The 26938-nt window shown below is 36.5% G+C and overlaps 1 protein-coding gene across 2 annotated transcripts in view; it reads left to right on the top strand.

Annotated features, from left to right (window-relative positions):
* Window positions 1-25587, top strand: part of LOC115917876 (chordin-like) — a 64234-nt gene extending 38647 nt beyond the window's left edge. The window contains exons 3-23 of one of the 2 annotated variants that reach the window (XM_030987205.1): window positions 8639-8768; window positions 9157-9267; window positions 9647-9758; window positions 10161-10248; window positions 10426-10567; window positions 12007-12153; window positions 12595-12680; window positions 13003-13153; window positions 13594-13703; window positions 13838-13948; window positions 14209-14365; window positions 14621-14877; window positions 15286-15399; window positions 15781-15966; window positions 16330-16426; window positions 18465-18589; window positions 19962-20061; window positions 20455-20523; window positions 21451-21548; window positions 22057-22150; window positions 23461-25587. In XM_030987205.1, the coding sequence (XP_030843065.1) occupies window positions 8639-8768; window positions 9157-9267; window positions 9647-9758; window positions 10161-10248; window positions 10426-10567; window positions 12007-12153; window positions 12595-12680; window positions 13003-13153; window positions 13594-13703; window positions 13838-13948; window positions 14209-14365; window positions 14621-14877; window positions 15286-15399; window positions 15781-15966; window positions 16330-16426; window positions 18465-18589; window positions 19962-20061; window positions 20455-20523; window positions 21451-21548; window positions 22057-22150; window positions 23461-23549 (2574 nt within the window). In that variant the 3' untranslated portion in view covers window positions 23550-25587. Of the gene's footprint in view, window positions 1-8638; window positions 8769-9156; window positions 9268-9646; window positions 9759-10160; window positions 10249-10425; window positions 10568-12006; window positions 12154-12594; window positions 12681-13002; window positions 13154-13593; window positions 13704-13837; window positions 13949-14208; window positions 14366-14620; window positions 14878-15285; window positions 15400-15780; window positions 15967-16329; window positions 16427-18464; window positions 18590-19961; window positions 20062-20454; window positions 20530-21450; window positions 21549-22056; window positions 22151-23460 lie in introns of those variants that run through there. The other variant, XM_030987206.1, reaches the window with a different exon arrangement.
* The last annotated feature ends 1351 nt before the right edge of the window (window positions 25588-26938 follow it).

Here is a 26938-nt window from a genome sequence, read left to right as displayed (position 1 = left end):
AGCGCCCAATTCAGAGAATGCTAGAAGCCACTATTATTATTACATGTATGATTATTATATGTCATGCCTTTCAGCCCTATAACCTGTACAATCAAATTTAACAAGACGGCTAGTTTTAATTGACATCTGTTCCAGATCAGTTAACATTCCCAAACAATTTCTTCAAGCCCTTGTATACCGATCTTTTTGTTTTAATTGCGATGTCGACAAGCTAGAGATCGAAATAGCGATACCGAGCGTCGCTCACATACTCGTTGAGTTATCAATGGTTATCCATGTATACTCATTACTGAATAGGAGATGGCCTGATTGGAGCCCAGGGTGGTATTCCTCGAGGAGTGGCGGGGAGGAATAAGCTTGTCATTCTTGCACATCCCCCGGGCTACGGAAATTTGGCTGTGATTCGAGGAATGAAATTCAGAGAATGTGTAATTGTTCCACTTTGAAAGCACACACATATTTTTTTCTTTTAATTCACGTCCTTCTCACGTAAGGTTGCTATGAAAGGTTTCCTAATAGCATTTCTAATTATGAATCAAAGTATTCATGTCCTCTGAAGATATACATTCTCTGGCACGCTGCTTCTCCCAACATTTCACATGAATGTATCTTTCTCCCTTGTATATAATACAGTTGGCATCTCATTTGAGTAAGAAATGAGGAATCTCTTTCGCCCTTTACTTTCCTTCCACTACTCTCGAAACCTCGGCCAGTGTTTCCTATCCCACCTCGAACTTGAACTGTAAATACTCGCATTCAGTTACCTCATTCGCCTTAGGCAAACGTCACCAAGTTGGTATTCGTAATTGCCAAGTTTCTTTTCTCCTCTCAAGCCTCTCCGACTGGAACTTTTCGGAAAATTTGATATTATTTGATGATCACTAGGAAGGAATGTTTCAGGGTGATGTTTTGTGATGTAAACGGTGTCACATGACTCGACTTTTCAGGATGAATTTTATGAAGGTCTTTCTTACAAGATGTTTTCGATGTAGGCATTCGGTTTGGAGAAGTAAATATATTCGGACGCCGTCTTTATTCGTCTAGGGATTTTGGGAATTAAGGAGACGTGATTTAGTGAATGATTTCAGATTGCTTGAAAAATAGTAATATAGAGGAGAGAGGGATAAAAAAAAAGACATTAACTAAAAGGAAATAAATAATGGCAGACAGACATACATAATACATAAAGTCAGATAGGAATATATTTCTAGGCAGGAGGCATATGTTAAGGGATTAATGTAAATTAAACTCTCAACTAGCACGGATGAGTGAGTCCGATTAATACGATGTTTGAAATGAAGAAATACCGATGGAAATTGAGAAAAGACTTTAAAGTCAGTTGTTGCACAATGATAATTAATTACGTATTCATCTAGCGAGCCCACTTCATGAAAACTGTGATTCTAACGGAAAGACGCATACATCTCAAATAAAGTCGCGATGTAGCATTAGCGCGTAAATAGAGCAAGAGTCGGAAACCGGAGCCAGTGAATTCCCAGTAGATTTTCACCTAATCACAAACTCCCTTCTTTTCCATTCTACAAAGCATACAGGTATGACCAGAAGCTATGTAGGATCTAGGATGCCACTGAATTTCTAGCCCTCATCTCCCCCTTAGCTCACCGGTAGATTACTCTGTGAAACTCATCTCTCAGACGATCCTCGGGGTGGCACGGTAATGGCGAGTCCAACAAAAGATATCGAGGTTAATTCCCGACTAAATCAGGCTAGAAAAGTCTCCAGTACGTCTGCAATTTTACTTCCTCTTTGCTTTTATCTTTCTTTTCTGCTTCTCTGTCTCCGATTTTTATCAATTTGGCCGGCGGAAATGTGTGGCCGATAATGAGAAATGCTGGTTTTATGCGTCTTCGTAACCTAGATAGCGAGTAAAATATGAGAGGACATTTGGTTTAAAATAAGGTCATTCTAGAAAGGATATATATCTGATTGCACTTCCAAGAGGAGAGAGTTGTAGAGGAGGTGAATAAAAAGCGCTGGAATCAACAGAAAATGTGGCGCCACGGTGCAGCATTATACAACGCAAGCCATTGTCTGTGCATGGCGTCCGATTGCATTTGGGTCACGTGACTTGGGAAAAGTGGGTTTAATGTAACCAATCGCTTATCAGGTGAGTTTCATAGAATTATACTACGATGTACTTCATCACATTGTCTCTATTAATAAATGGAGATTAGTAATAATGTATTAATAAATTAAAACATTCAATTTTGATGATGGTGAAAATGTCGAGAAGATAATGAGCACGAAACTATGAGCACCATAAGTGAAACTTTAGAACCTATTCACGTTAATCTGCCACTGAAATGTTTCAGAATTAGAAGTTCCTCAATAATTATTAAAGGAAAGAAAGAAAATTCAGAATGAAGTCAATTCCATCAAGATAATGAACAGGGATGTTAATGATAATGAACAGGGATGTTAATCATTATGAACTTGAGCTCTCTGATCGTACTCATTAGCTTTTCCTACACATTAAGGTTTAGATACACGCACATTTCAAACAAAATGCAATAAACTTGTTATCTTTGTGGTAAAATAAACAAACAAAATATATGAGAAAGCAAGAGGAAGAAGCAAAGAGGGGAAAATGAGAATGGATTTCGACAGCTATCTGCAGCGTAATCTTAATACTTTAAGTCGTCCAAAGATCTCAAACAATTTCTCCATCTGTGATTAATTTGTCTCTCCCCCAAACGAAAAGAATGAGTCACCCCAAGTTTAAACAAAGTATCATCATATAAATGTGGATCTCTGAAGAGATGTGGGAGATTGCCGTAATGGGTGGTGGGAAGGAAACACTCCCCGGAGTCCTGGGGGAGTGAGTGATCCATAACACCCCCTTCATACCATAGGGACTGAGGCACGCCACTTGCCCGGATTTACACGTTCTATGGCACCGACGACCAGCTTGGCCGTATTAGCGCTAATAGCCATTCGTTTATGAACAAAAATATAATTATTATTGTTCAATATTTGCAAAAGTGCATCTTTCTGTGTTTCCCATTTCATGTCCTATTTACGCTTTCATCAGTCAGTCAGTCATATTCGTATTCATTCATCCTGTGAGTCTGAATAATCTCTAATATTCTTGCAACGAATTCAGCAGTATCATCATGGTCATTATCATCATCAAACTCGTCATCATCGCCAATGTCATTGTCTCCTCCATTGTCAATTTTATTTCCTCAGTCTAGTAATAGTTTGCCCTCTTTTTGCATCATCTCCCTTTAGTCCTTTTTGTTCGTTGCTCGTTAAGACCATTCCATATTTAGCAATACACTGTATACTGATATAGTTTCACAATGACTGTAGTAATAGACTGATATAGTTTCACAATGACTGTTTCATCATTTTGTTTCCATTAATATTTTAATACTGAATTCCTTGCTGTCTGATTTCATTCTGCTTACATCTTGTTGAATATACAGAGTTGGTAAACAAACACTTTCTTTGCAATAGAAACATAGCGGAATGATTTAGGGTAAGACGAATTGAGTTTTGACATTGATTCGAGTTCAAGTCCGGGTAAGCTGACACGCTCAGGCAGGTGGTGGAGGAGTGTTATACTGGGGTTACTGGTCCTAGAGGGGGTTCACATAGGGGGTAAAAACTAAGATATTAACAATTGTCGAGGAGTACACCTTTTTCTTTGAATATCAGTAGAAGTGAGCATAAAGCCTTACCAGTGAAATACATCTTGAACGTGCGCATTGTATGGCGGAATGCAGAACAATCGTTGAGTTCTAGGTTATGGAAACGGACCCCCATATGAAGTATTTATGCAACCCGCCTGCCCTCTTGTTATAAGCTACCGGCAAAGGGTGGCAGCGGTGGGATAACCCACCAATCATCCCCCTCTAAATTGAGCATATCACCTACTCCAACGAAGGGTGGTGAATTTTCGATGGGTCTGCGAGGAGTTAGAGTTGATGTCGACAGCCTGGTCTTAAAATTCCTGCCAAACTTGGACTTGGGGACGGGTAACCTGAGAAGATGGGATGGGTGATTGGAGGGGAGATGGAGTGTTACATGGTTAGGTAGGAGATTTCTAGGAGAGGGGGTGGATAAAGGGAGAGAGAGAGAGAGAGAGAAAGAGAGAGGCCTGGAGTGAGGTTGAATATGCATAATTAAGGTGAGAATGTGATGATGAATTCATCAAGATGGAGGGAAAGAGAAAAAGAGATACAAATGAATGAGAGGAATATAACGGACAAGCAGAGAGACATGTCAAAAGAGGTGGGGGACAGAGAAATGCGGAAAGAGAAAGAGAGAGAGAGAGAGAGAGAAAGAGAGAGAGAGAGAGGGGGGGGGGGACTTGCACACAGACAGACATACAAAATGCAAACTGCAAACAGATAGACACGATCGGACTCTTTTCCAGGAGGGGTATAGTCACGGTTGTAGAAAACAAAAGAACTGAGATGAAATTGTGCTCTGAAAACGTGTGAGGCAATGACAGCTGTTTCATCTCAAAATATGAAATCGGAGAGAACGTTCCGAGGAGTGGGATTTATGCCCTTTTCTGTTGTGTCCACTCTTTCATGATACGCGAGGGAGGCGATGTCTTTGTATTTTTACCCCAATTCTAAGGGACCAATGATGGAAAACACCATATTTCTATTTGCCCTGCACACCATCTTTTACAAGTTCGGGATAATCTTGTTCGTTGTTTATTGAACTTCGGAAATGTAAAAAGTATTTGTTTTGTATTATGGAGCACAAAATGGGTATGAAAATATTTACAAGGCATTTTCTAGTTGGCGAAAATTGCTAGACCAATATTCTTTTGGAGAATGAAAATGCCATTTTCCATCGATAAATAGAACAAATCAGAAGTGGGAGAACCCAATTTTCTTTGTTGAACACGTTTACTTGTTGAGGAGGAAATTTTGCATGTAATAAACTTTACAATATGTATTAAACAACAGTTTCTTTGAATAACATGAGAATCCATCAAGACACATCAAATCTGTTCTAATTCAGAATAGAATTACTAAATTACCCCAATTTCGATGAAATTCCAGAAACGGAAAGAATACACCGGCTGGCAAAACATTACGTTTTCGCTCTTGCCCTCTGTCATTATAATCTTCCATGTCATATAATAATAATTTTCACAGCGAAGTCTGTTAACCCACGGGGTCAGGGAGGTGTGGTGAAAGTCTCCTCGAGCCTCGGGGTCCAGGTGCCATCACTATTCCGTTCACTTTTCCTTTTAGCTCTCCAGCTTGTGTGTTCAAGTGTAATGTAATGAGTTGGTTGCAGTGCTATGTGTGGTGTCACGTCGGGAGAAGGAAAGACCGAGACGATGGCAACAGATGAGAGATGAAGAAGAATGAGAGGAAGGAACTGATAATAATAACTGAAAATCTTTTGATAGATATAAAACAAAATTTAATGTAGTTACTGAAAATAAAAGATTCTATTATACTATACTAACATCGGGATTTCACCCATTAGCAATATCATTCTATCATCTTTACCATTTTGCTGAATTGGCCCAAAATAGAATTGTTGCTTAATATATCATGTATATAACCCTTCACGAGGTCTTAATGATTATTATGTAGCATAATTATTACAATTTTTTTATATGAAACTCAGATCTAATACACATTACAATCATAAATTTTGTACTCATATTGCACAAGTACTGGCATTGGCTTTCAGTTTGCAAAACAGGACGATTGAAAACAGTGTTGATGACAGCTATATTATATAACGTTCTCCGATGATGTTTTCATTCGCCGAAATATGATGACATTTTATGACACCATAACCCGTAAATGTCCTACAGATTTTGACGTTTTCGATCAATTTGAAGACGCATTTTAGACAGCTGTTGTTTTTAGTGGGCAAGTAGATTTTACGGCGTGTTTGGGTTGGAAAATATTGGTGCGACTATTAAAGATTTTTTTCAGAAATCAGAACGCGGTTCAAGATTTTATCCCTCGAAGGTTGTTCTTTTTTTTATTTTTTATTTATTTCACTTTTTTATTCAGGGTAGTCTGTTCAGTATACAAAAAATAAAAACCTGGTCTTCCACAGAGCTCTGATTATGGCTTATGACAGGTATGCGCAACAACATCGGTGCCTTTAATCCCCACTCTCTCTCTCTCTCTCTCTCCCTGATATGAGTTCATTCATATTCAGTGATACCCCAAACCCCATTTTGGAGCAGACTCGGGATAATTTGTATCCATATGGATAAATATGTTTATCTTAGGTGTATTCTTATTTCTTGTACTTGTCTAAAGTTTCATCCTAGAAATAAGAATTAAAAAATATAAAAAGGGAGCATAGTCTTTTTCGCAGCTGGAACTTGGAATACCTGACTGTTTTATTTGTGGTGGAATGTTTGTCGTCGAGAAAGACAAGATTTGTTAACCACCTCTCACCCTCATTCCACCACAAGTCAACTGTTTTAAGCCGCACCCCATGAAGCTGTTCAGAGGACTCGTGATATGTAGTAGGCCGCACACTCTAATTCTATGTCAGGGACTGTTGATGTTATCTCCGTCGCAATTCTGACCCAGAAAATGAGACGAAATGCGTTCATTGTCCCCACACCGACAGAAAAAAAACCTGGAAAGCATGTCAATCTAATTACAATCTGGCTGTATGGGTGAGAATCAGAGCGAAAAAGAGAGATGAATCGTCTAGCTCCTTTAGAAATAGAAAAATTGAGACAGTCGGCGGGATTAAATCATTTACATGTTCTAAGATACAAACACGATAACTGCGAATATGCTGAATGGGGCTATTAGCGGGATCGGAGCCGGATAAATTGCTAGGAACATAATGGCACAATTATTAGTCCGTAACCCACCCTTTTAGCCCACGGACCTAAACTGCATTAATCCCTTCATTACGAAAACTGCAACCTGTAATGACATTATCAGTTGATTTATTGCCATTAATATCCAAACGAGTTAAGCAGTCATCAATATCATTTTCAGCTTTTTCATGAAGTTCCTTTGTAAAGATAGAAATCGGGCCAGTGTTTTGTGAGTCGATTTTTGTAAATATATGGGATGCTTTAAGCTTATCTGCCATAGTTTACAGGAGGGATTAGATCGCCTTGCAAGGTCACTGGACAGGTGGTTATCTCATCAACTTTGCCATCAGTTAACATAAGAAAAAGAGGATCATGGGGGACCAATGGTCACCGATTAGGCATTGTTTGTTATATAGAGGGCGCAAGTAGCTACACGTAGTGCAGTGGGCCTTTAAGGAGGTGATAACGAAGAGGCCCGCTCTCTTGAACTTTAGGGGTATTATTCATTGGTGGAAGATTATTGTGTGATGGCATTTTCCGAAAGTCATTTGCGATGATTTGTCAATACGACAAATGTAAACAAGACTGAATAATACATGCCCCCGGGGATTGTGGTAGAGATAATAAGAGAGAGAGAGAGAGAAAACGGGAGAATGGATGTATGGAATAGCCTTGAAAATACAAAAATGAATGGCAATAGGTCAAATATAGGAATAGAAAGAAAGGATATAGATCATTAACGATCATTAACAATTATCAATTTTCAGAGAGCAGAGCGGAAAAAGCAGTCGTTAGACCTTTGTGGAAATAACTCTGAACATATCCATTTCAGTGTCAAGATCGATATGTTTAAAAGGAAGGGGATTATTTAAAAAAAAATGACTACCACCACAAGAAGAAGAAGAAGCATTTAGGAAACTGGAAAATAGAGATGGGTTTTAGTATTCTAGATTCAATAGCATTTTTTGGTTGATCAATCATGCATTCCTTAATAAGAATGTAATTCCCAAATAGACGGACTCTGTTTTAGTTCAAGACTAAGAAGTGTAATAGCACATTATATTTGTTATGTCATGCGCTATATCGAATACGATCACAAAGACTTTCACAAATTGAACTCAAGGCCTATTTGAGTACCATATTGAACTCAAGGCCTATTTGAGTACCATATTGAACTCAAGGCCTATTTGAGTACCATATTGAACTCAAGGCCTATTTGAGTACCATATTGAACTCAAGGCCTATTTGAGTACCATATTGAACTCAAGGCCTATTTGAGTACCATATTGAACTCAAGGCCTATTTGAGTAACATATTGAACTCAAGGCCTATTTGAGTACCATATTGAACTCAAAGCCTATTTGTGTACCATATTGAACTCAATGCCTTTTTGAGTACCATATTGAACTCAAGGCCTATTTGAGTACCATATTGAACTCAAGGCCTATTTGTGTACAATATTGAACTCAAGGCCTTTTTGAGTACCATATTGAACTCAAGGCAGGCCTATTTGAGTACCAGTGCCTAAAGTAATCATCTTCGGAATACGTAATACGTCATTGTCAGGTTCGAACATTTTCAACAGGTGATGCACAATGCTATTGAAATTGCTATATAGGTGATCTTTTGAAAGGTCTTTGCAATCGTTTTAATGGAAACATTGGAATTCAACAGTTTGAGCGCTCAGCAGAGGAGTTTTCTTCTTCTTCTTTGACTGCCGCAGTTGTCTTTTGTCTCGCGTACAATGTACATATAATTATGTACATTAAGGAATTTGATCCATTGCGAATATAGAGTTAATACATACTGTTTTCTGTCTTTCTTCTCCACCTGTTGTAGGAGGTGACGGACGGAATACTCTCGGGGAAAATCTCATGTCGTAACATCAAATGTCCTGACATCACATGTCCCAATGACGAGGACCCAGTCATCAAAGATGGCTTCTGTTGTAAGACCTGTCCGTCAGAAGGTAGGATACATTTTTGAACATAATTTTCCCCACCTTTTTATCGTGAGTGTTTACTTTGCATCTATGTATATATTTTGTATATGTTTTTAATTATTTTATTTTGTTAGCCTTCTTGAAATAAATAACATTACCAGAAAAATGTTAAGAATAATAAAAAGTGTTTGCAAATGACATTTGTTTTTATTTGATTTATAAAGGAATCTAACATAGCACTTATGTGACAATGAAAAGAAGATAAACCAGTTGGAATGTTCTTTGTGATTCAGACTTTGTACAGGGTGATTGAATTATTTGCATTCGATCGAAAACATGTTTCAAGCAATCTATTATCACTATACACTTGACGCTTTATTTCAATGTTTGATTTTATCTGTTTTGTCTATTCAAGATATTGATAAAGAAAAGCCCATTCAAACCAACGGATCGAGCGAGTCTCACCGGACATACCCCGACGATACGGCATCTACAGAGGGTACAGATGATACTTTACAAGGCGAAGGTAAAATCCTAATAGTTAAATACATTTCCAGATAAAGATGGCACTATAAGTGTATGAAATTGATTATTGATGTACTCTTAAGTCAGTCCTATATATTCATCAATATTGTGAATAACCTCCAAGTCCTTCTTAGGTTTACAAACAAATAGCTTTAGTGTAATGGTTCAAAGATTGGTTTAACAGATTTTTGGCTTATTTGTTTGATGTCTTTATATATAAACATGAACGTTCATTATAACTTTGAGGACTGGTATGTTGATGGGCGAAATTATAAGTAATAATATTAAGGTGTTCAGATCAAGACAACTGGAGCTAGAGTGAGTGTCCTATTTGATCTCTAATCAGCGTGTTTTGTTCTGCATTGTGTTGTGATTTGCAGCTTTCGTATCCATTTTGTCTGGTCGTTTGACATCGGCGAACACCAGAGCAGTTTCTCGAGGATCGTTTCTTCTCATGAACAACAATCTCCACTTCACAATGCATGTATCAAGGTAAGATTAATCGAGTATTTAATATGGATAGATGATCATCCCCTCTCTCCCAATAGTACAGCTGCTTATTTTCAACGCTGGTAAAAGAACTCAATAATGTTTATGTGATAGGAACACATTGTTTATATCATTGAGTAAACCTGTTGCAATTGTAATCTGGTAAGATCCTTGGTACCACAATCTAAAATGACTCTTTAAATCTCATACGTGTGGATTTGTACCAAAATGTTCACTATAGTAGTCCTTCTCTGCCAAGTGCCAATCATATACATGGGGAATCTTTTACATTTTGTACAAGCATATTAACCAAAAACGTGTTTTCTATTCAAATCTTACACGTCGGGAAACCTTAGAATCTTTCATAAAATGTTGACAAAAGTGTTTTTATCCTCACTTTTGCAGACTTAGTACACCTCTTGAAGTTGTCTTCACAGGCGTACTCAATACGACGCTTCACGTCCATACCGTTCGCGATGTCGATTCAGATACGGTGAGTTTTGAAGATTGTAAACATTTTATTATTTTAATAAAAACACTTCTGAAAATATAAATCCTATTTCAGTTTACCCTTATATTCTCGTCACATTCACTTCTCTTTTTCTGTTTAATTTTCGTATTCTTGTGGCCAATTTATGAGAGGAAACATTTTGGTATTACTTTCAAATAGATTTGTGGAGAGTGGAGGAACGTTCCACAGATTGTCTCACGTGATCTGCGCAATAGAAACATTTTCGTCACACTGACCACCAGGTCACATGAGCATGGGGAGGTCAGAGGTCGCCTTATCCCGCATCGTGCACTGTCTACAGGTAAATAACGTGGTGACCGGTTCACGAAACTGTCCTATGTGCAAGTTTCAGACATCCCATTGAAGCATGTGTTAATTTAAATACACGTGTATCAAATCGATGTTGGCGAACTTGAACTTTGACGGTCTCGTGAAACGCAGCACTGATCACAATCTCTTTCATTAATACTTCTGAACTGGTAATGACAATTTCCAGTAGATACACATCGGTTGGTCTTAAAATTCGATCCTGGACTTGGTCTTTTATTTTCTGAGGGTCAATGGAAAACATTTCCTCCTAGGCATTATTATAAGAAGTGTTATGTGAAAGGTTTTCACCACCAAAAATGCCGATCCTTACTTCATGAAGCTTCATGAAGCTGCTTAATAATTTGACTTACGTTTTATTGCAACTGGCCCGGGGGGCTCTTACACAAAAAGCTGCGTAAGGATCGAGTATTTGAAACTTGCATTTAATTTTTGGAGTTGACTTTATACTCAGTTTGTATGCAAAAGTATCCTGTACTCGTTTAATGAAAAGGTGAGACAGTGGCCAAACTATATCCACTGCGGAGGAGACTAGCTTATTAACCATTTATTCATTTCCGTCAGAGAACCCGCCACTTACCTAATGATACATCGCGAGGCGGTATAATTTTGGACATGACTTGGTGATTTTTCTGTTTTTCATTGACGATAAAATTGAGTGGCTTAAAATACCGAAACTTACGAGATCATTTCTAGAGTAGGTGAAGTGAGGCCTTCTTACAAAACAAGGCACGGCTTTGTTTATGAACAGAACTGATTTTTAAAATAACATCCTGTAATGTCGATTGACAGAGCAAAAATAAGAAAGCAAAAGGAGCCATGTTTAATTTTTGGTACGGGGGGGGGGGGGTTCTTTACCTGTCAAAAAGATGGAATATTAATAGATTATCCCTTTGATTAAGTTATCTATTATTCAATTTAGAATGGAGAGGGGGAGCCTCATGCTTTTAATCCGATGTGACCTGCTGCCAATTTGATGTGCTTTAATGCTTTCATCCTGTTTACACCATTTGCCATATTTCATGAGTTTAGATGATCTTATCATTAAAGATTATACAAAATAATATGGAAGTGTCATGGGTGAAAAAGCACATCATTAATGATGATTTGAAAGACGTTTTCATTGAGTGTATTGGTAATCTGTACCAGCAGTCTCTGTCATGTCATAAACGGTTTACATTTTATATCACGAATTAATTTACTTGTGTGGTCCTCAAAGAAAACGTAATTGTTGATGATTTGTAGTTACTAAATAAAGTCATTTACACTTGTATAGATTGCACATAATGCTTTTGACGTCAGAGCTATGTATTTTCTAAAAAGCAACATTTCTTTTGTGGTTAAAGTATTGTTTTATGGTAAATCAATAACAACAATAAGGAAATTATGTTTTATTTCTGTTATTATTCATAGAATCTTTCAGTGTTCTCTTGACGCCGAAGCGTCGCAATGGTCCCATCAATGGGTCCTTAGGAAAGGGAGGATTGGTCATGCTGTCTTCCTCCAAAAATGGTAACACCCTCAACTTTGCCGCTCTGCTCGATGGACTGGTCGAGTCAGGTAAATAACAACCTCTTCAAAAGTAAACCCATGAACTTTTTATTCTGTCTTTCATGTTCATTTAGCATTTCAGTTACTCATTCATTCTTTCATATACCCAGCATTATTATCTTTTTGTTCCCTTTATCCTTTCACCTTTTTCATATTGTCTACTAAGAGGACATTCCCTTACTTTATCGGTGCTACTCAAAAAGAGTCAATATAATATATCTTCATTCAAAGCTATTCTCCCTTCTCATTTGCACACGTAAATATCTCTTTCTGCTTCTTCTTTTGAATTGTGCCTTACTTCATTTTATTCTTATTCTGGTTTCATTGATTATTTCTGTTCTTCTTTGCCTCAATATTTTTCTTCATCCTTTTTGAGAGGTGGTCTACATTTACTTAAACATTCTAAAATAGTTGTTAAATTTGTCATCTTATTCCATCTATTTATTGTAGAACGGACAGAGGATGTCAACCTCGTCATCGAGATCACGAGGAGAAACGATGTCTTGAAGAGAATCGAAGTCACTGTCGCAGTCGAGGTCAGTTTGCTCTTTCTGGTTAACGATTTCGAATCTTTAAAGGAGGACTAGTAGACGTCATTTGTAACATGAAGAAGAAAAAAACAAAAAGCAAGATTGTAGATAACTAAAATATAATTGCAATTGCTATTGAAAATGTAAATGATCTAAGTATGACGTTCTAATTATCTCACGTCAACTTTAGAATAACATTTCATATGCATTGTCGTTTAAGAGATGATTATTTTGAAAGACATCGATGCATTGCTAGCAAACAGAATAATCATCTGTTTTTTCATTTTTTCAATATTGTAATACAATCTCTCTTTCCAAACTTAAATAGGCCATCGACGTGGTGGATGTGCTCGAATCCATTCCCAGCACAATAAAGAAAGCGATCACGAAGGGACAACTGAAGATGAGGGTGACGGTTCAAGAGCAGGGTGACTTAGGAATGCTGGTCGGCAGCATCACACCACTTCGAACATGCAACAGTGAGTCATTTTATCAATTTTCATGACTTGTCTTTAAGCTTTTCAATTCATATTTGACATAGAGTATAAGAACTCGTTTTATCTCATTTCATTACATTTATATATATATATATATAAAATATATATATATATATATATATATATATATATAATATACTATAAACTCAACTGTAAATCTTAAAAGGGAGAATAGTAACAATAACAATTACACTTCTGAAACTAGACTTTGACTTTTTTTTTCACTTTATATTATTATGTAAAATAAAAATGTCTGACGAATTATCTAACCTGTAATTTGCAAGAGAGTCTACATTAAGCCTAGCTAATTGGCACTCAGAATATTATCTCCCCAAAATCAATTTAGTGATAGCATGTGCTCTTTTTTATAATGAATAAAAAAATCAATCCTGATGTGTTATTGTCTGTATAATCATTGGCAGGCATTCACGCTGTACTATCTGGTAGTCAAGCTCTAGAGAGATCAAAGACCACTGGAGCTAGTGGATCTGCGGTATTCACCCTGGATGATGATGGGACAATCAATTACATGGTAAATACCTTTATTCATCCATCTTTGCTTTGTCTATTATTGTAACCGCTCTGCTAAAATTTGCAATTGTTTACTTCCACTACTGATTCGAAAATAACACATTTATAACTCTTTGTATTTTTTTACTCGTCAAGGTTCGATTGACTGGTCTACAAACAGAGGTCAGTGCCATCACCATCGAGATGCCGAGCAAGAACAGACGGAAGATCGTGGCTGATATCTTTGGAAACTATAGGGATGGACTGGTAAGCAAAGCCAGGCATTTTCGCTTAAGATTAATTTATGAGACGAATGGTTATCATGGGAGATTTACTCATATACTTTTACAGGAGAATATTTCGTCCAACATTCGAAAAGCGGTACCCTTTAAATGGTGTCCCCGAACTCTCCTGACAAGAATGCCAACTACTAAACGTCACCATGTTCACTGAATCCAAAGGCCATTACTAATACAATGAAGTGTTGAAATATGAACTTATGAATCTCTTTCTCATTTGTGATGCAGGCTCAGGGCAAGTGGCTACGACCCAAGCTCCGTGATGTCCAGATGTTTCTCCACGGTGAGCTATATGTGAATGTAGCTACAGGTGCCTTCACCACCTCGGAGCTGCGTGGACGCATCGTCCAACTTCCATACCAGGGTCACATCAGAAGACATGCAAGTAAGTATACCTATCCCACCGCTGCCGCTCCTTAAGGATGCGTAGAATAGTCATTACTATTTCATCTGCTTAGAGCTAGAAGATAAATAAAACGCAAATAAGTATCCAAATCCTACTGCTGCCGCCCATCTACTGTAGTCCACGTTTAATTGTCTATTATTATTTCATCTGCTCCGAGTGCAATGGTCCAAATTTATCTTCCAAGTAAAAATCTACTATTCGTGTTTTTACCCATCTTTCCTTTCACTCCCAAAGAAATGCCAATCCAGATGTCGGGGTCCCTCATGGATCCCGCTCAGGAGACTGGAGCAGCCGGTCATGCTTGGCTCTTACTCGATGAAGAATGCTCCCTCAATTACGAGATCGCCGTGGTAGGACTAAACAGCCTCACTGAAGACGACATCGGGACTGACAGCCCACCGACCACGCCTCACTTCTACGCTGAGATCGGCGAGATCGAATCTGGGGAGAGCCGAGTTCGCTTAGTTCTAAATGCCTTTAGAGGAAACAGCGTAAGTAGCCTCATAATTAGAGGTCGAAAGATATTTCAAAACTTTTTGCTTTTATTTTCATTCTCATTCTCATAAACTATAGTTACGGTGCAAAAGACATAACTTACAGGAATTTCACCATAAACTGTGTTTCCTCCATTCTGTTGAGTCTATACTCATCTTTAGACTCTTTACAATTGACGTTACGATCCCCTTTTTGGGATAACTATGATTATTAATTTGTTCAGCTGAAACAAGAGATAAATTTCATATGTACAGATAAAAAAACACCCATATGAAAATGTTTGCACCGTTAAATGTATATCTGAGTTGATGCAGTGGTGGCAAATTGTGAACATTTCAACATTTTCAGCAAGTTATTAAGTATTTGCCTGGTAGTAATGTTCTCATTATATCTATCCCATTTAGGCCCGAGGTACGTTAACAGACGTGAATCCTGGATTATTGGAGAGTATGGACAGGGGACAAGCTTTTATTCAGATCAGTACCAAGAACCATCGAGAAGGCGAAATCAGAGGCCAGGTGAGTTTTAAAATACTTCTTTGAATTGGCAACGCTTGAGTGCTGCGGAAAACCTTTATGATTGGGTTAGGATATTATGAGTGTGCACAGTTGATCTAGACAGTGCGTACAAATGCTTAAAGGCTGATGATGTTGAAGCATATGATTATTGACTACAATCCCTTTAGTTGGTGTGAACTCATTAGAAGAAACGAAGAAACCGGCATTATTTTTAATGTGTCAGCTGAAATAAATGTGGATGCGACTTAAGGTGAGACTCATGACTGAATTTTTGATCCCAGACGCATAATACGAATGAATTTGATTTTCATGGTAATGATGATGGTGATGACGGTGATGATAAAGATAATAATAATGATGTTATTTTTCTTTGATTATCAGATCATCCTGCCTAACACTTGTCATGGTGCATCCAATGGTAACAACCTTGTCCCCGTCAACGATCCCATGCCCGCCATTAACGTCGATGACGACCCAAACTCGTGCTTCTTCGAAGGTCGATATCATGCTCCGATGTCGACCTGGTCACCGGACTATGACAGGAACTGCACTACATGCACTTGCAAGGTAGGGTTACAAAGACTGATAGCAACACATTAATCTGCATTTGCCACTCTCAACCCAAGTGTAGTAAATAGGAACCTGGTAGAATGTTGTTCTTAACGCACTGTGCACTGATAACGGCTGCTGGAGCTGAAGCAGAGTAATACTTTTCAAATCAATTTGAAAACGTTACATCATAATAAAGTGAAATGTAATACAAGAAGTAATATTTGAATCCTTATTCTTGTTTTCATGGACTTGTCTTTGATGATTTTTATCGGTAATCAATGTATTCATTAGCCTTTTCTTTACTTTTTCGTTAGAGTTCCTCTAATATCAGCATTTGATCTTAATTTTCATCGTTATTTGCCATGTTCCTCTCAACAGAAAACTGTGACTATCTGCGACCCTGTGATTTGTCCAGAGCTGTCATGTGACAACCCCGTCACAGCTCCTGGTGAGTGCTGTCCATCGTGCCCGAAACGTAAGTTCAACCTTTCATCTTGAATTGTCTTCACAATTCATATTGTCGATCTATAAAACCAATCCTTCAGTTTATGTTTACGATATCTTCAATTGTTGGACATTATATCTTTAGAATTTCCTTTGGATTTTAAGGTCCATTCCAATGTAATCGTACTTTGCATGAACGTGTTGTAATTAGTACATCAAAGTCACGCTCATTGATCTTGAATGGAATGGGGTATGGGATACTCGTATGACCCCCGATGAAAGTGTAAACTTTCATTTTAATTGAAGTTTGTGTCAGCTTCGTAGACAATCGAAACCCAAGGATTAAGCCTTGTTAAAGCAAGGGGTATTAGGCAATGACTGAATTAACTTAATTTCCGACATCTACGCCCGCTTCCTCACTGTCTTCCCAAAGGGTGTTGAAGTGCCAGTTCGGGGAGGGAAAGAGCTCCGTTATTGGTGTAATCCTTGTCAGGGGTAATTCACGTACCCCTATCGTCGCCAGCACTGCCCACCCCCACTCTGTTTAAATTATGTGCTATCTGATGGCTCAGTGCTAATCACAATCAGTGTAGCGGTGCACAACCGCTACTTCGATGTTTATTAGAGGGCAATGGGAACGACGCTGAAGAGTGCAATCGCATCTTCAATGTTTTCACTAGCAATCAATAAAAGAATGTCATGTTTGATCTGCGGGGTAATGATTAGAGGACCCTGGGTACGATGGCTATCAAGGAGAGTGGGAGAGACAAAGGAAGAAGGAGATGGGTTGCGAGGCGATGTGGATGACGAGATAAAGGCATTTGGTGAAGAAAAAGATAGAGGGAGGGAGAGAATGAGACAGAGCGACAGACAGACAGGGATTCAGTAGAAGTAAGAGAGACAGAAAGAGAAAGAGAGAGGATAGAGTAGTGATAGAAGACACAGAGACAGACAGAGAGAGAGACAGAGAGAGAGAGAGAGAGAGAGAGAGAGGAGAAAGGAGGGGGAATACACGGGAAAAGGGATGGAGAGGGAGAGAGAAAGAGAGATAAGGTCAATGTCATACTTTCGCATAATTCTCACGAGAAATTCTCGAGAGGCAGGAAAGGTGCCAAAATGGACGATGATAAAAATTGTATACTGCAATTCTTTGCCCTCAGGCTATCGAAACTATTCAAATGTAATGAACGGAGATTGCAAAATGAGTGTTAAATTGGATGCAGGTATCCAATTGCAGAAAAGCAGTGATTTTACAAATATTTTTTTATTTGCTATAATTGTATGACCATTCAGCAATTTGTCGGCGGAAAGAATCGATATTTGAAGTCTCTGTCGGCAGAAGATAACTGTATAAAGAAAGAAAAATATTTTCTAATGCTATTTTTTGTAAATATTATGTGTATGGCAATAATTCAGAGAATCATTCCGATTACTATACGATGATTTAAAAAGATACGGTACGGTATTATGGCCAAGACCGGCAAATATCATGGTTTAAGCTTAACTTTGGTTTCGACAATATGATAACTGCTGCATTAAACATGTTAAAGAAGTAAAGAATCAGCCGGACTTGTCGTTTATTATACAAATAATACACAGCAGTGAGGGCATTAGTAAGAATTGCCCACACGAGGTACCTTTGGAACAGTCTAACACGCCCGATGCGATAGCCGGGGGTGTTTGGGATGTTTCGAAGGTACCGAGTGTGGGTAATTTTACTAAATTTCCGAACAAAATGATGTGTATTATTTGTTTTATAAGATGATGTTTTATTTGTTTTATAAATTTGTTTTTTCTAACATGATTTTATACTAATGACAAATACCAATGACCGGTCATTATCAAAATTACGTGTTAGGCAAAATAAATGCCTGGTCACGTGTACCCTCTCAACCAATTTTGATTAGGATCCACGTCATCATTTTATTACAATATTTGTTTATCATTGCGCATTTTCATAGTATGGATATTTTTGTCCGGTAAACAAAACTTATCTTGTTTAATTGATATCGCATGTTTATTAGATTTTTTTTATTTCAATATTTCTTTCCCCCTTCTACTTGAAACAGCGGAAGAGCCGGAAGAGCCAGGCTGCCATTTTAAGGGTGACAAAAAGGTACATCGCGTCGGGACCCAATGGCACCCGTACATTCCCCCATTCGGATACACTAGATGCGTGCTATGTACTTGCATGGTTAGTTTGGATTAAGCCTTTCATTTCAAACGACTTGATATTCTTTTCTTCCATTTTCTATGAGTTCTCAATTTTCAATTGTTTGCGTGTGTGATGCATTTCAGATCAGCAGGGAGCGATGAAAGACATATTCAAAGGAATTCTTGCGAAAATACTTTTTTGGTGATGATTTATTGTGACGATATTTGGAGAAGCAGAATTCTTTTAAACTGAACTTACTCCTTTCACATTAACGGAAAAGACAAATTTCAAGCCTATGCCTTAAAATTGTTATGATGAATATTTTGGAGAGAATGTGGGCAGTGTACACATGATTTAGTCCTTCCATGCCTACAACAAATACTTGAGGAAAAAACAATGTGCTTTTCAACTAGCTTTAAGAGATACACTTCCTGTTTATTCAATTATTTATGAAGTGTTGGGAAAAGAATGTGTCTTCCATCAGCTTCAATAACATTTTATAAACATTCACGACAAACGTCATGAGTTACATGGTCTATGCTTTCGTTTCATTGCTGCAAACACGAAAATAAAAATGGAAATCTAGCGTGATATTTGTGAAAAGATTTTTAGTTATCTTTTGTGATAAAGGTCTGTTTGATTTATTTATACTTTATTGTTGTTGTTGTTGTTGTTGTTGTCATGATTATGACGACCATTTTACATTGTTATGGACATGTGATCATAATTATCATCTCTTTTAAAAAGAGAGAAAAAGAAGAAAACATTAAACAAAAACTGCCTTTTTTCACTGACAGTATCATGTCTTTTCACTGCATTTCATTTACATCTTGAAATTATTATCTTTTCATTATTATTTTTGTTTCATTTGCTGGAATATGACGTGATGTTGGTTATTATATTTGATTTTATAATACATGTGTTCCATTGTCGACTGTTCATGCTTATTTTGCTTCTGACAAGAAATGTAAATGTGGGCAATGTTGCACAAACGAATTAGAGCAATACTTCTCATGTTACGGCTTCAAACCTGGTCGGTTGATTTAAGTCATAAATTAGGAGCCGTGATTCTGATGTACTGTTTGGGGGACAATTTTATACGATCATGTATATATATATACCTTCGCTCGCAAATTTAATTCAATATGATGCTCCGTATCTCGTGTAATTTTGACTTGCAGTGGAATTTCATCACACTACAGCCTAATTTGATTCCAAGATGTTAAAATGAAGGTATTCAAATTCTCATAAAGCAATGAATGTTTTTGCATATATCCATCTTCCTATCGTCACAGAAGAATATATTTCACCATATTCGCGAAAACCAATACTATCACTATTGATTATTGACATGTTACCATTGGTCAAAAATCTTACTGTGCCTGTCTTCATTTTCTCATTTGCCTTACAGCCGGGTGGCAACCTAAACTGTTCAAGACTCGCCTGTCCGTCATTGGATTGTCCTAAACCAATTCGACTAAACGCTAATGATTGCTGTCAAGTTTGTCCAGGTAATGATTATTATTCAATTTGGTAAATCTGATTTTATCTAGAATCATTCCCCGGTGCAATGTATAGTAGTGGTCATTATAGTTTGATGGTAGTGGAGTATGTGTAAGTTTAACCGTTAACAAAGGTTGTAATAATTTTTTATGTTTTATGTTCAGTAGAGAAATAATGTTTTGCTTTCGCTTAAACTAATCTACAGATGTCATATATTCGTCAATTACGCACCTTGTATCACAGTGTCGCGTATTTCAAAAAATAACATAGCAAAAGCAAGATATGGATGAATCTTTGGAAGTGTTTGAAATATCATTTAAATACAAACTAAACCAAGCATGAAAACAGGGGGCAGTACTGTATTCTTTAAGCTCATTGTTTTTTGTTTAAACTTGCTATAGAACCAGAACCAACTACCCCACAACCACCAATGGACGATACATTACTGCAGGCAGATGAAGTAGAAAAAGGTAAGTTGTTTCAAACTGCATGTTAAAATCGAACTAAATATGTTAAACAGGACCCTGCCAGGACTTTGAATGTTTACACATATGTAATTCGAGATAAAGCAGATGTTACGAATGAAAGTGTATAAAAGTATGTGATTGTATAACTTTCTGGTACTTATTTGTCTCTTTGCGCAATTCATACTCATAAAGTCATGTAGTCTGCTTTTCGTCTTCTTTTTCTTCTTCTTCATCCTGTTTATTCCTTCTTTGATCAACTTCTTCTTGTTTTTTCCTCCTTTTTCTACTTCTTCTTTGGTATTCTTTTCTCATTTCTTTTCCTTTTTCTTCTTCTGTTTCTTCTTCTTATACTCATACTCCTTCTTGATCACCCTCTCCCCCTTTGTTTCCCTACACTCTTATCAATTTTCGTGTTGTATACTATATGTAAGGAATGGATTTCATCGACAAGTGCTGAATGTTGTTTATCGTACATTGTGAACCCGAAGATGTTGTATATTAGTTACATTGTTACAATGTTACGTATTTGCATGAAAGAATATGAAAAGGTGATTTTTAAATCCAAACATCCTATATGTGCATTCATGACGTGTAAAAGGCATGATTCGTATATGTCTGTCACCCCCTCTTCTCTTTATCCCTTTCCTTCCTCTATCTACCTCATATACACTGATAAATTTAACACACGATTCTTTGTTCTTCGTTCTTTTGTCTTTCTAAATCTGAACACCCTTTCTCTATTTTTGTTAACCGCTAATTTAAACTCTTTCTTCTCAATACTTTCTTTGGTCTGATTCTTCGTGTCTTTATTTACTATTGTCCATTCTTTCGATTACATTCTCCAAGTCCCTTGTGTGATGCTCACTTGTTTCCCCAGTACCCCCAGTGCTTACATGTCGCATGTTTCTCGTTTTCCTCCTCTCTTTGTAGGATGTTCCTTCCTCGGTGAATTTTATAGAAATGGCGCTGAATGGCACCCTCTTGTGTCACCATTTGGTACAATGAGCTGCGTCAGATGTAGATGTCGGGTAAGCTTAACCTTTGACCTTAATGGAAAATGTCCACCATTCCTCAAAGCTCTACTGGAAATGTTTGTCTCACCCAGAAAAAGTTTAAGTGTCAATATAATAACTGTGACGTCATGTTAAGTATTTGCATGAAATATTGAAGTTATCAACTCCAGCGTTATTGTAATATGTATCCTAGTGGTCACATAATATGAAGTGATTGTTTTTGTTGAATGTTCTTGGTGTTTGTAAGACCACAGTATGTTATTTTTTACACATAGATATCAAAGTTATGACAGGATAACTTAATCCAAACAAATTATGTAAGACTTGACAATATCCGTTTAAATACTTTTAATGGGTAAATACGATAACCGTTAAAAGTCTGTGGAACAATTTTTGAAATTGCCCTAGAGTTCTCTTGAATGTATTTCCTGATTTGATTTCCTCACGTTTCCTGTCCGGACTGTACACTTAAAAACACGATATCATCACATTTATTCATCACACTGATATCTTATTTTTACAGAATGGTCAGGCGAAATGCAAGGGAAGAACCTGTCCTCAGCTTAGTTGTAAAGAATCAATCAGAACTAAAGGCGAATGCTGCCCAAGATGTAAAGGTAAGATATTGCAGTGAGTTTAAATCAGCCATGACCAAATAATAACGAACTGGCGTCCTACTGTTTGGTTGAGCCTTGTACCAATGCAAAGATCTGCATGGAATAGAATGGCATACTGTAGTGTGACGAGTAAAAGAAATAAAGAAATAAAACTCTCTGAAATAAACAGAGACGAACAGTAAGATAGAGATAGAGAGAACAAGAGACAATGTACCTGGTAAGTGTGTGTGTGTGTTTGAAAGATTGGAGAGATACAGATATTTTGATAGATAAAGAGATAAAGAGAGAAAAGAGGGATCAGCCTGTGTTATGTTCAGTGATCCTCGTATCAATAGGGACTTTTAGATTTGCACGAAGACAATGTGGATTGCTACGATCGACGTCCTTTTAATGCACTGCCTTGAATGGACGTCACATGTATCTGTCCACGCAAATCTAAAAGTCCCTAATGAAGAAAATAGCGTGGAACCGAACAAGGTGGTGTGAAGCAAAGTAAAAGAGAGGAAAACAGAGAGAGAGAGAGAGAAGTTTTGTAAAGCGAAGTAAAAGGTAAAAAAAAAACAGGAATATAGAGATAGAGAGAAGGAGAGAGAGAAAGAAAGAGGCAGACACAGAGAGACAGAGAGGGGGAAAAGAGAGAGAGAGGGGGCTATATAACGAACTGTATGTACTTGACTTATGGCGTGCTTATGAGTAGATGAAGAGCAATGTAATGGAAATCATTCTTTATCTGTGGTATTCAGATTGAGAATCTTCAAAGCTCGTACACTTTATATTTTGTCAGCTACTTCTGATAGATATTAATAATTCAATTCAATTCAAATAATTCTATTTCATAACTAAAACAAAACATGCAAAGAAATCCTTACATAAAGTGAAAATCAAATGACATTTGAAATATAACATAGAAAATGAAGCTTGTTTGATATTAATCGATTTAAATGTCGACAATTAATCAAAACATTTAGAATACAGAATGTATAAGCATATCATAAAGTCGAATTTCAAAGAAAACGAGAAATGCTCTAAAAGGCAGAGATTTGATTTGTGTGGATTACTCTATAAAAAGAAAGAAAAAAAAGGAAGGAAAAAAGAAAGAAAGAAAAAGCAAATAAAATGAAATGGATAAACAAAATCCATTCGTATTTGAATAATAAATACATTTTTGTTAATAGAAATAGAAAAATACACAAATGCACTGCTCGGAAGGTAAAGCATTCATAAGCATGAATACATTATTTCTCGTAAAAAATGTATACATTTTGCTAAATGTTGCTAACATTTTATCTTTTACCGTTATTTCTTTGCAGAAGACATGTTAACAGTGCCCACAACATTACCAACAATATTAGAGATTTCTGCGGAGAAGAAATCACGGAGGAAAGAAAAACTGTCATAGGGAAGCGCCCATTTTCACCCACGAACCCTTAGATAGCCCCATATCCACCTTCAAAAAGAGACATTTTGAGATCATTTTGTTGTGGATGTGCCACACCTTTCCGAGATGCAGGGGTTGAAGAACAGAAAGGGACATTCAAAAGATGATGACTATTGATTGGAGTCCCTAACCGCCTGATTGTGAGATCACCAAAGATGGTGTGAAGATGATGCCGACATCCTCAATGTCAGAGGAATGGAAGGGGTCAGCTGTTGCAAGTTTAACGGACAAATGTAACCCGGATGCAGCAGTTGAATGATCACGTGATATTGAAAAGGTGGAGACGACTGACAAAAAAAACTACACTTATGATAGTGTTTGCCTCATGGGACAGAGATTGGGTACTGAACTTTCAAATTGATGCAGAAAAAATGAAAGAAAAAAAATCAAAGCATCACTGTATGACATCAATACCTTTACGATGCTTCCAAAAGAACGTTAAAACGACACGTGCGCACAACGAACGGAAGCATCCAGTTGATTTTGATTGGTAGCTCATCATGTCGCAGGCTTTCATGAAAATCAGATCATCGTGATAGAGTGACATGTTTACTTATGAGGACCTTAATAGGAATGAATGAAGTGAGATATGATTTTTATCTAAAAATAATATCTTTGCTAAAGTATTAAATACAACTCTGACCTCTAATATTGGAATCAACAAAATGTATATGTTTCATCAGATATTATTTCAATAACATTTTTGACGAACATTGCTTCATCTCATTAATAAGTAAAGGATATCTTGAACAGGATAATTAAACTAGTTAATTAGATCAAGGTTAAACTTTTGCCAAATATATTCACAATTTTTAATTTGTTAAATTGGGAATGAAGATTTTAAGGACACAGTGTTCATTTCATTTTTACATTATTGTAAGATCCACCACCCTCATTTGTCAACTAAGTATTTTAATATTGTAAAATGCAAAAATAGAGTAGAAGCCGAAATAAATTGCTGATACAAAATCGTCTTGAGGTGAAGTAAATTTTATTCAGATTAAAACTAAATTATCTTTTAATGTTGAAAAGTTCACAAGGTAAACGTAACATAATGAATGGAACATGATATTAATAATATAACACTAACTGTCATGTATCTAGGAGAAAAAAATATTATTATGGTTTGTTTCTGTCTATGTTGAACTTAAACGTGTGTGATAGGTCGTAAACTAATTGAGAAAACTGATCGAGAAACATTAATAAATAATAAGATGAGTAGATGACATACTCTACATGACAGATTTGGAATGTAGTTTGACAATAAAACAGTAGTCTAAAGTATTACCAATAGCCATATGATTAAAAAGATAATCCTCACATTCCCTATGTAATATTTTGTATTAAAAAGCAATAACTTTATATATTATCTGATAAAATTATTCGTATCTTAAACACGTTTTATTTACTCATACGAATAAAATCGTAACAACATTCTTACCTTCTTTTTCTCCTTTAATATTTAATAGATTGTGCTAAATATAAATAATTTCGAACGATGAGAAAATATATATAACTTATTTGAAAACGTGCGTTGCTCATCATTTATACACATCTTGACAACATGAAGACAATATACAGACTGAAAATGCTTGACAATCAACTATATACTATATGCGTTTGTTTGAAGGTGTTCAAGAGTTTAACTGATAATCAACGATGTAAAAACAATCTTAGTAGTATTATGATACACATTAATCAATACCTATAGACCGAATACTTCAGTATTTAATAGTGCATCAAGGCAATACGTGTTCCTTAATGTTGCGATTTTCTTTTTATTTATTTTTGTCTAACATGTTTTCCTTACATTGAGTCACAAAATGCATTCGCAATCATGATTTTTTGGTTGTATTCAAGTTCTATTGATTCCTCTTCGATGGGTACAAGACTTGGTTGAGATTTATAGATGTCTTATTTATTCTGTACAAATGCCAAAGTAAAAGATGTATTCGTGAATATTTCGCAAACATAAAATAGACAACATTTATAACTTTGATTTCTATTTTTAATCATACTTGTGCTTTATGTGTAGAAAGTAAAGTGTAAGATTAACATCGTGATACACAACTAAAAAAATGAATACAAAGTACATTTAGAGAAATCTAGAATATTTTGTTCTCTGCGGTTAAGAATTAAATGTTTTACAGTGCATTTACGTTCAATGATATATCTGTACAAAATATTAGAGCAAAAATATGATATTTAAAAGTCCTAAGCGTGTTAGCATAGGATGAGTTCCTTTTTATTTTTGTACGAAATGATATATCTCAAATTGATTACAATTATTTACACACTATAGATATTTTTTTTTTTTTTTTTTACTAGTGCGACGTGTTAACGTGTGTTAATAAATATGAACGAACATACAGTATTTTTGTTTAAGTGAATTTATCGGAGTGTTGGCTCAGTCAGTAGAGCATCCGCCTCACAACCGGGAGGTCGTGGGTTCGAACCCCGGCCGCGTCATACCAAAAGACGTTAAAAGATGGGAGTTGTTGCTACCTTGTTAGGCGTTCAACAGTAAGGGATAGAGCAACGTCGATCTGGCGCTGCTCAGTGGCTGCCGGGCTCACGATAAATTGGGCAAAAAGAATTTCCGTTTCGGTTTAATAAAATTTGGAGTAGACTATTAGGCTATTATTATTATTATTATTATTATTATTATTATTTATCATTCTCCTCGTGAGATATTCTTTTCTTTAGAATTATTTTTTGAAATCGTGATCCTTTGTGTGGACACAAACTAATCAGTAATACTATTCACATATGGCGCGAATTTCCACCCAGTGCAGCACTGTAAAATTCAAAACGCGCGCCTTAGTTTGAGTTCGTAATGAACAAATCTTGCAATGGTGTAGAAGTCAAAATCTGTTGCCTAATGTGGAAACGTATTTTTAGAGGAGCAGAGTCGGTTGTGTATAACTTGCATAAATTATATATTATGGATTGGTGTATTTAATACAGTATTGTTTGTATTTTGCAATGAACATATGTTGACTTGTGTAATTATGCTAAGAAATGATTGAATTTGACTATGAATAAATGAATTGAAATGATAAAATGAAAATTAAATTCAGCTGTTCATGTGTTTTATCTCTGTGCTGTGCAATATATTATGATTATATGTCACGTGATCTCATCTGACCATTTGGGTGACGAGTTCATATTTAAATGCATGAGTAAGCTATTTGTTACGAACCTCATGCACATTCATGTTGTTAGTTTGCGCATGAGCAGAAGACTTTTGAGGGGGGAAAAATCTTATTTTTGATTAAAAACCTATATGACCCTCTGCACAGGTAAAATTATTATTTTGTTATGCATAAATTTTGTTTTTTTAATATTGT

This window comes from Strongylocentrotus purpuratus, unplaced genomic scaffold (assembly GCF_000002235.5).
Source record: "Strongylocentrotus purpuratus isolate Spur 01 unplaced genomic scaffold, Spur_5.0 spur5_scaffold_16, whole genome shotgun sequence".
NCBI lineage: Eukaryota > Metazoa > Echinodermata > Echinoidea > Camarodonta > Strongylocentrotidae > Strongylocentrotus > Strongylocentrotus purpuratus.
The sequence above is the reverse complement of the archived record's forward strand: the minus strand, read 5'-3'. Positions and strand labels throughout refer to the sequence as shown.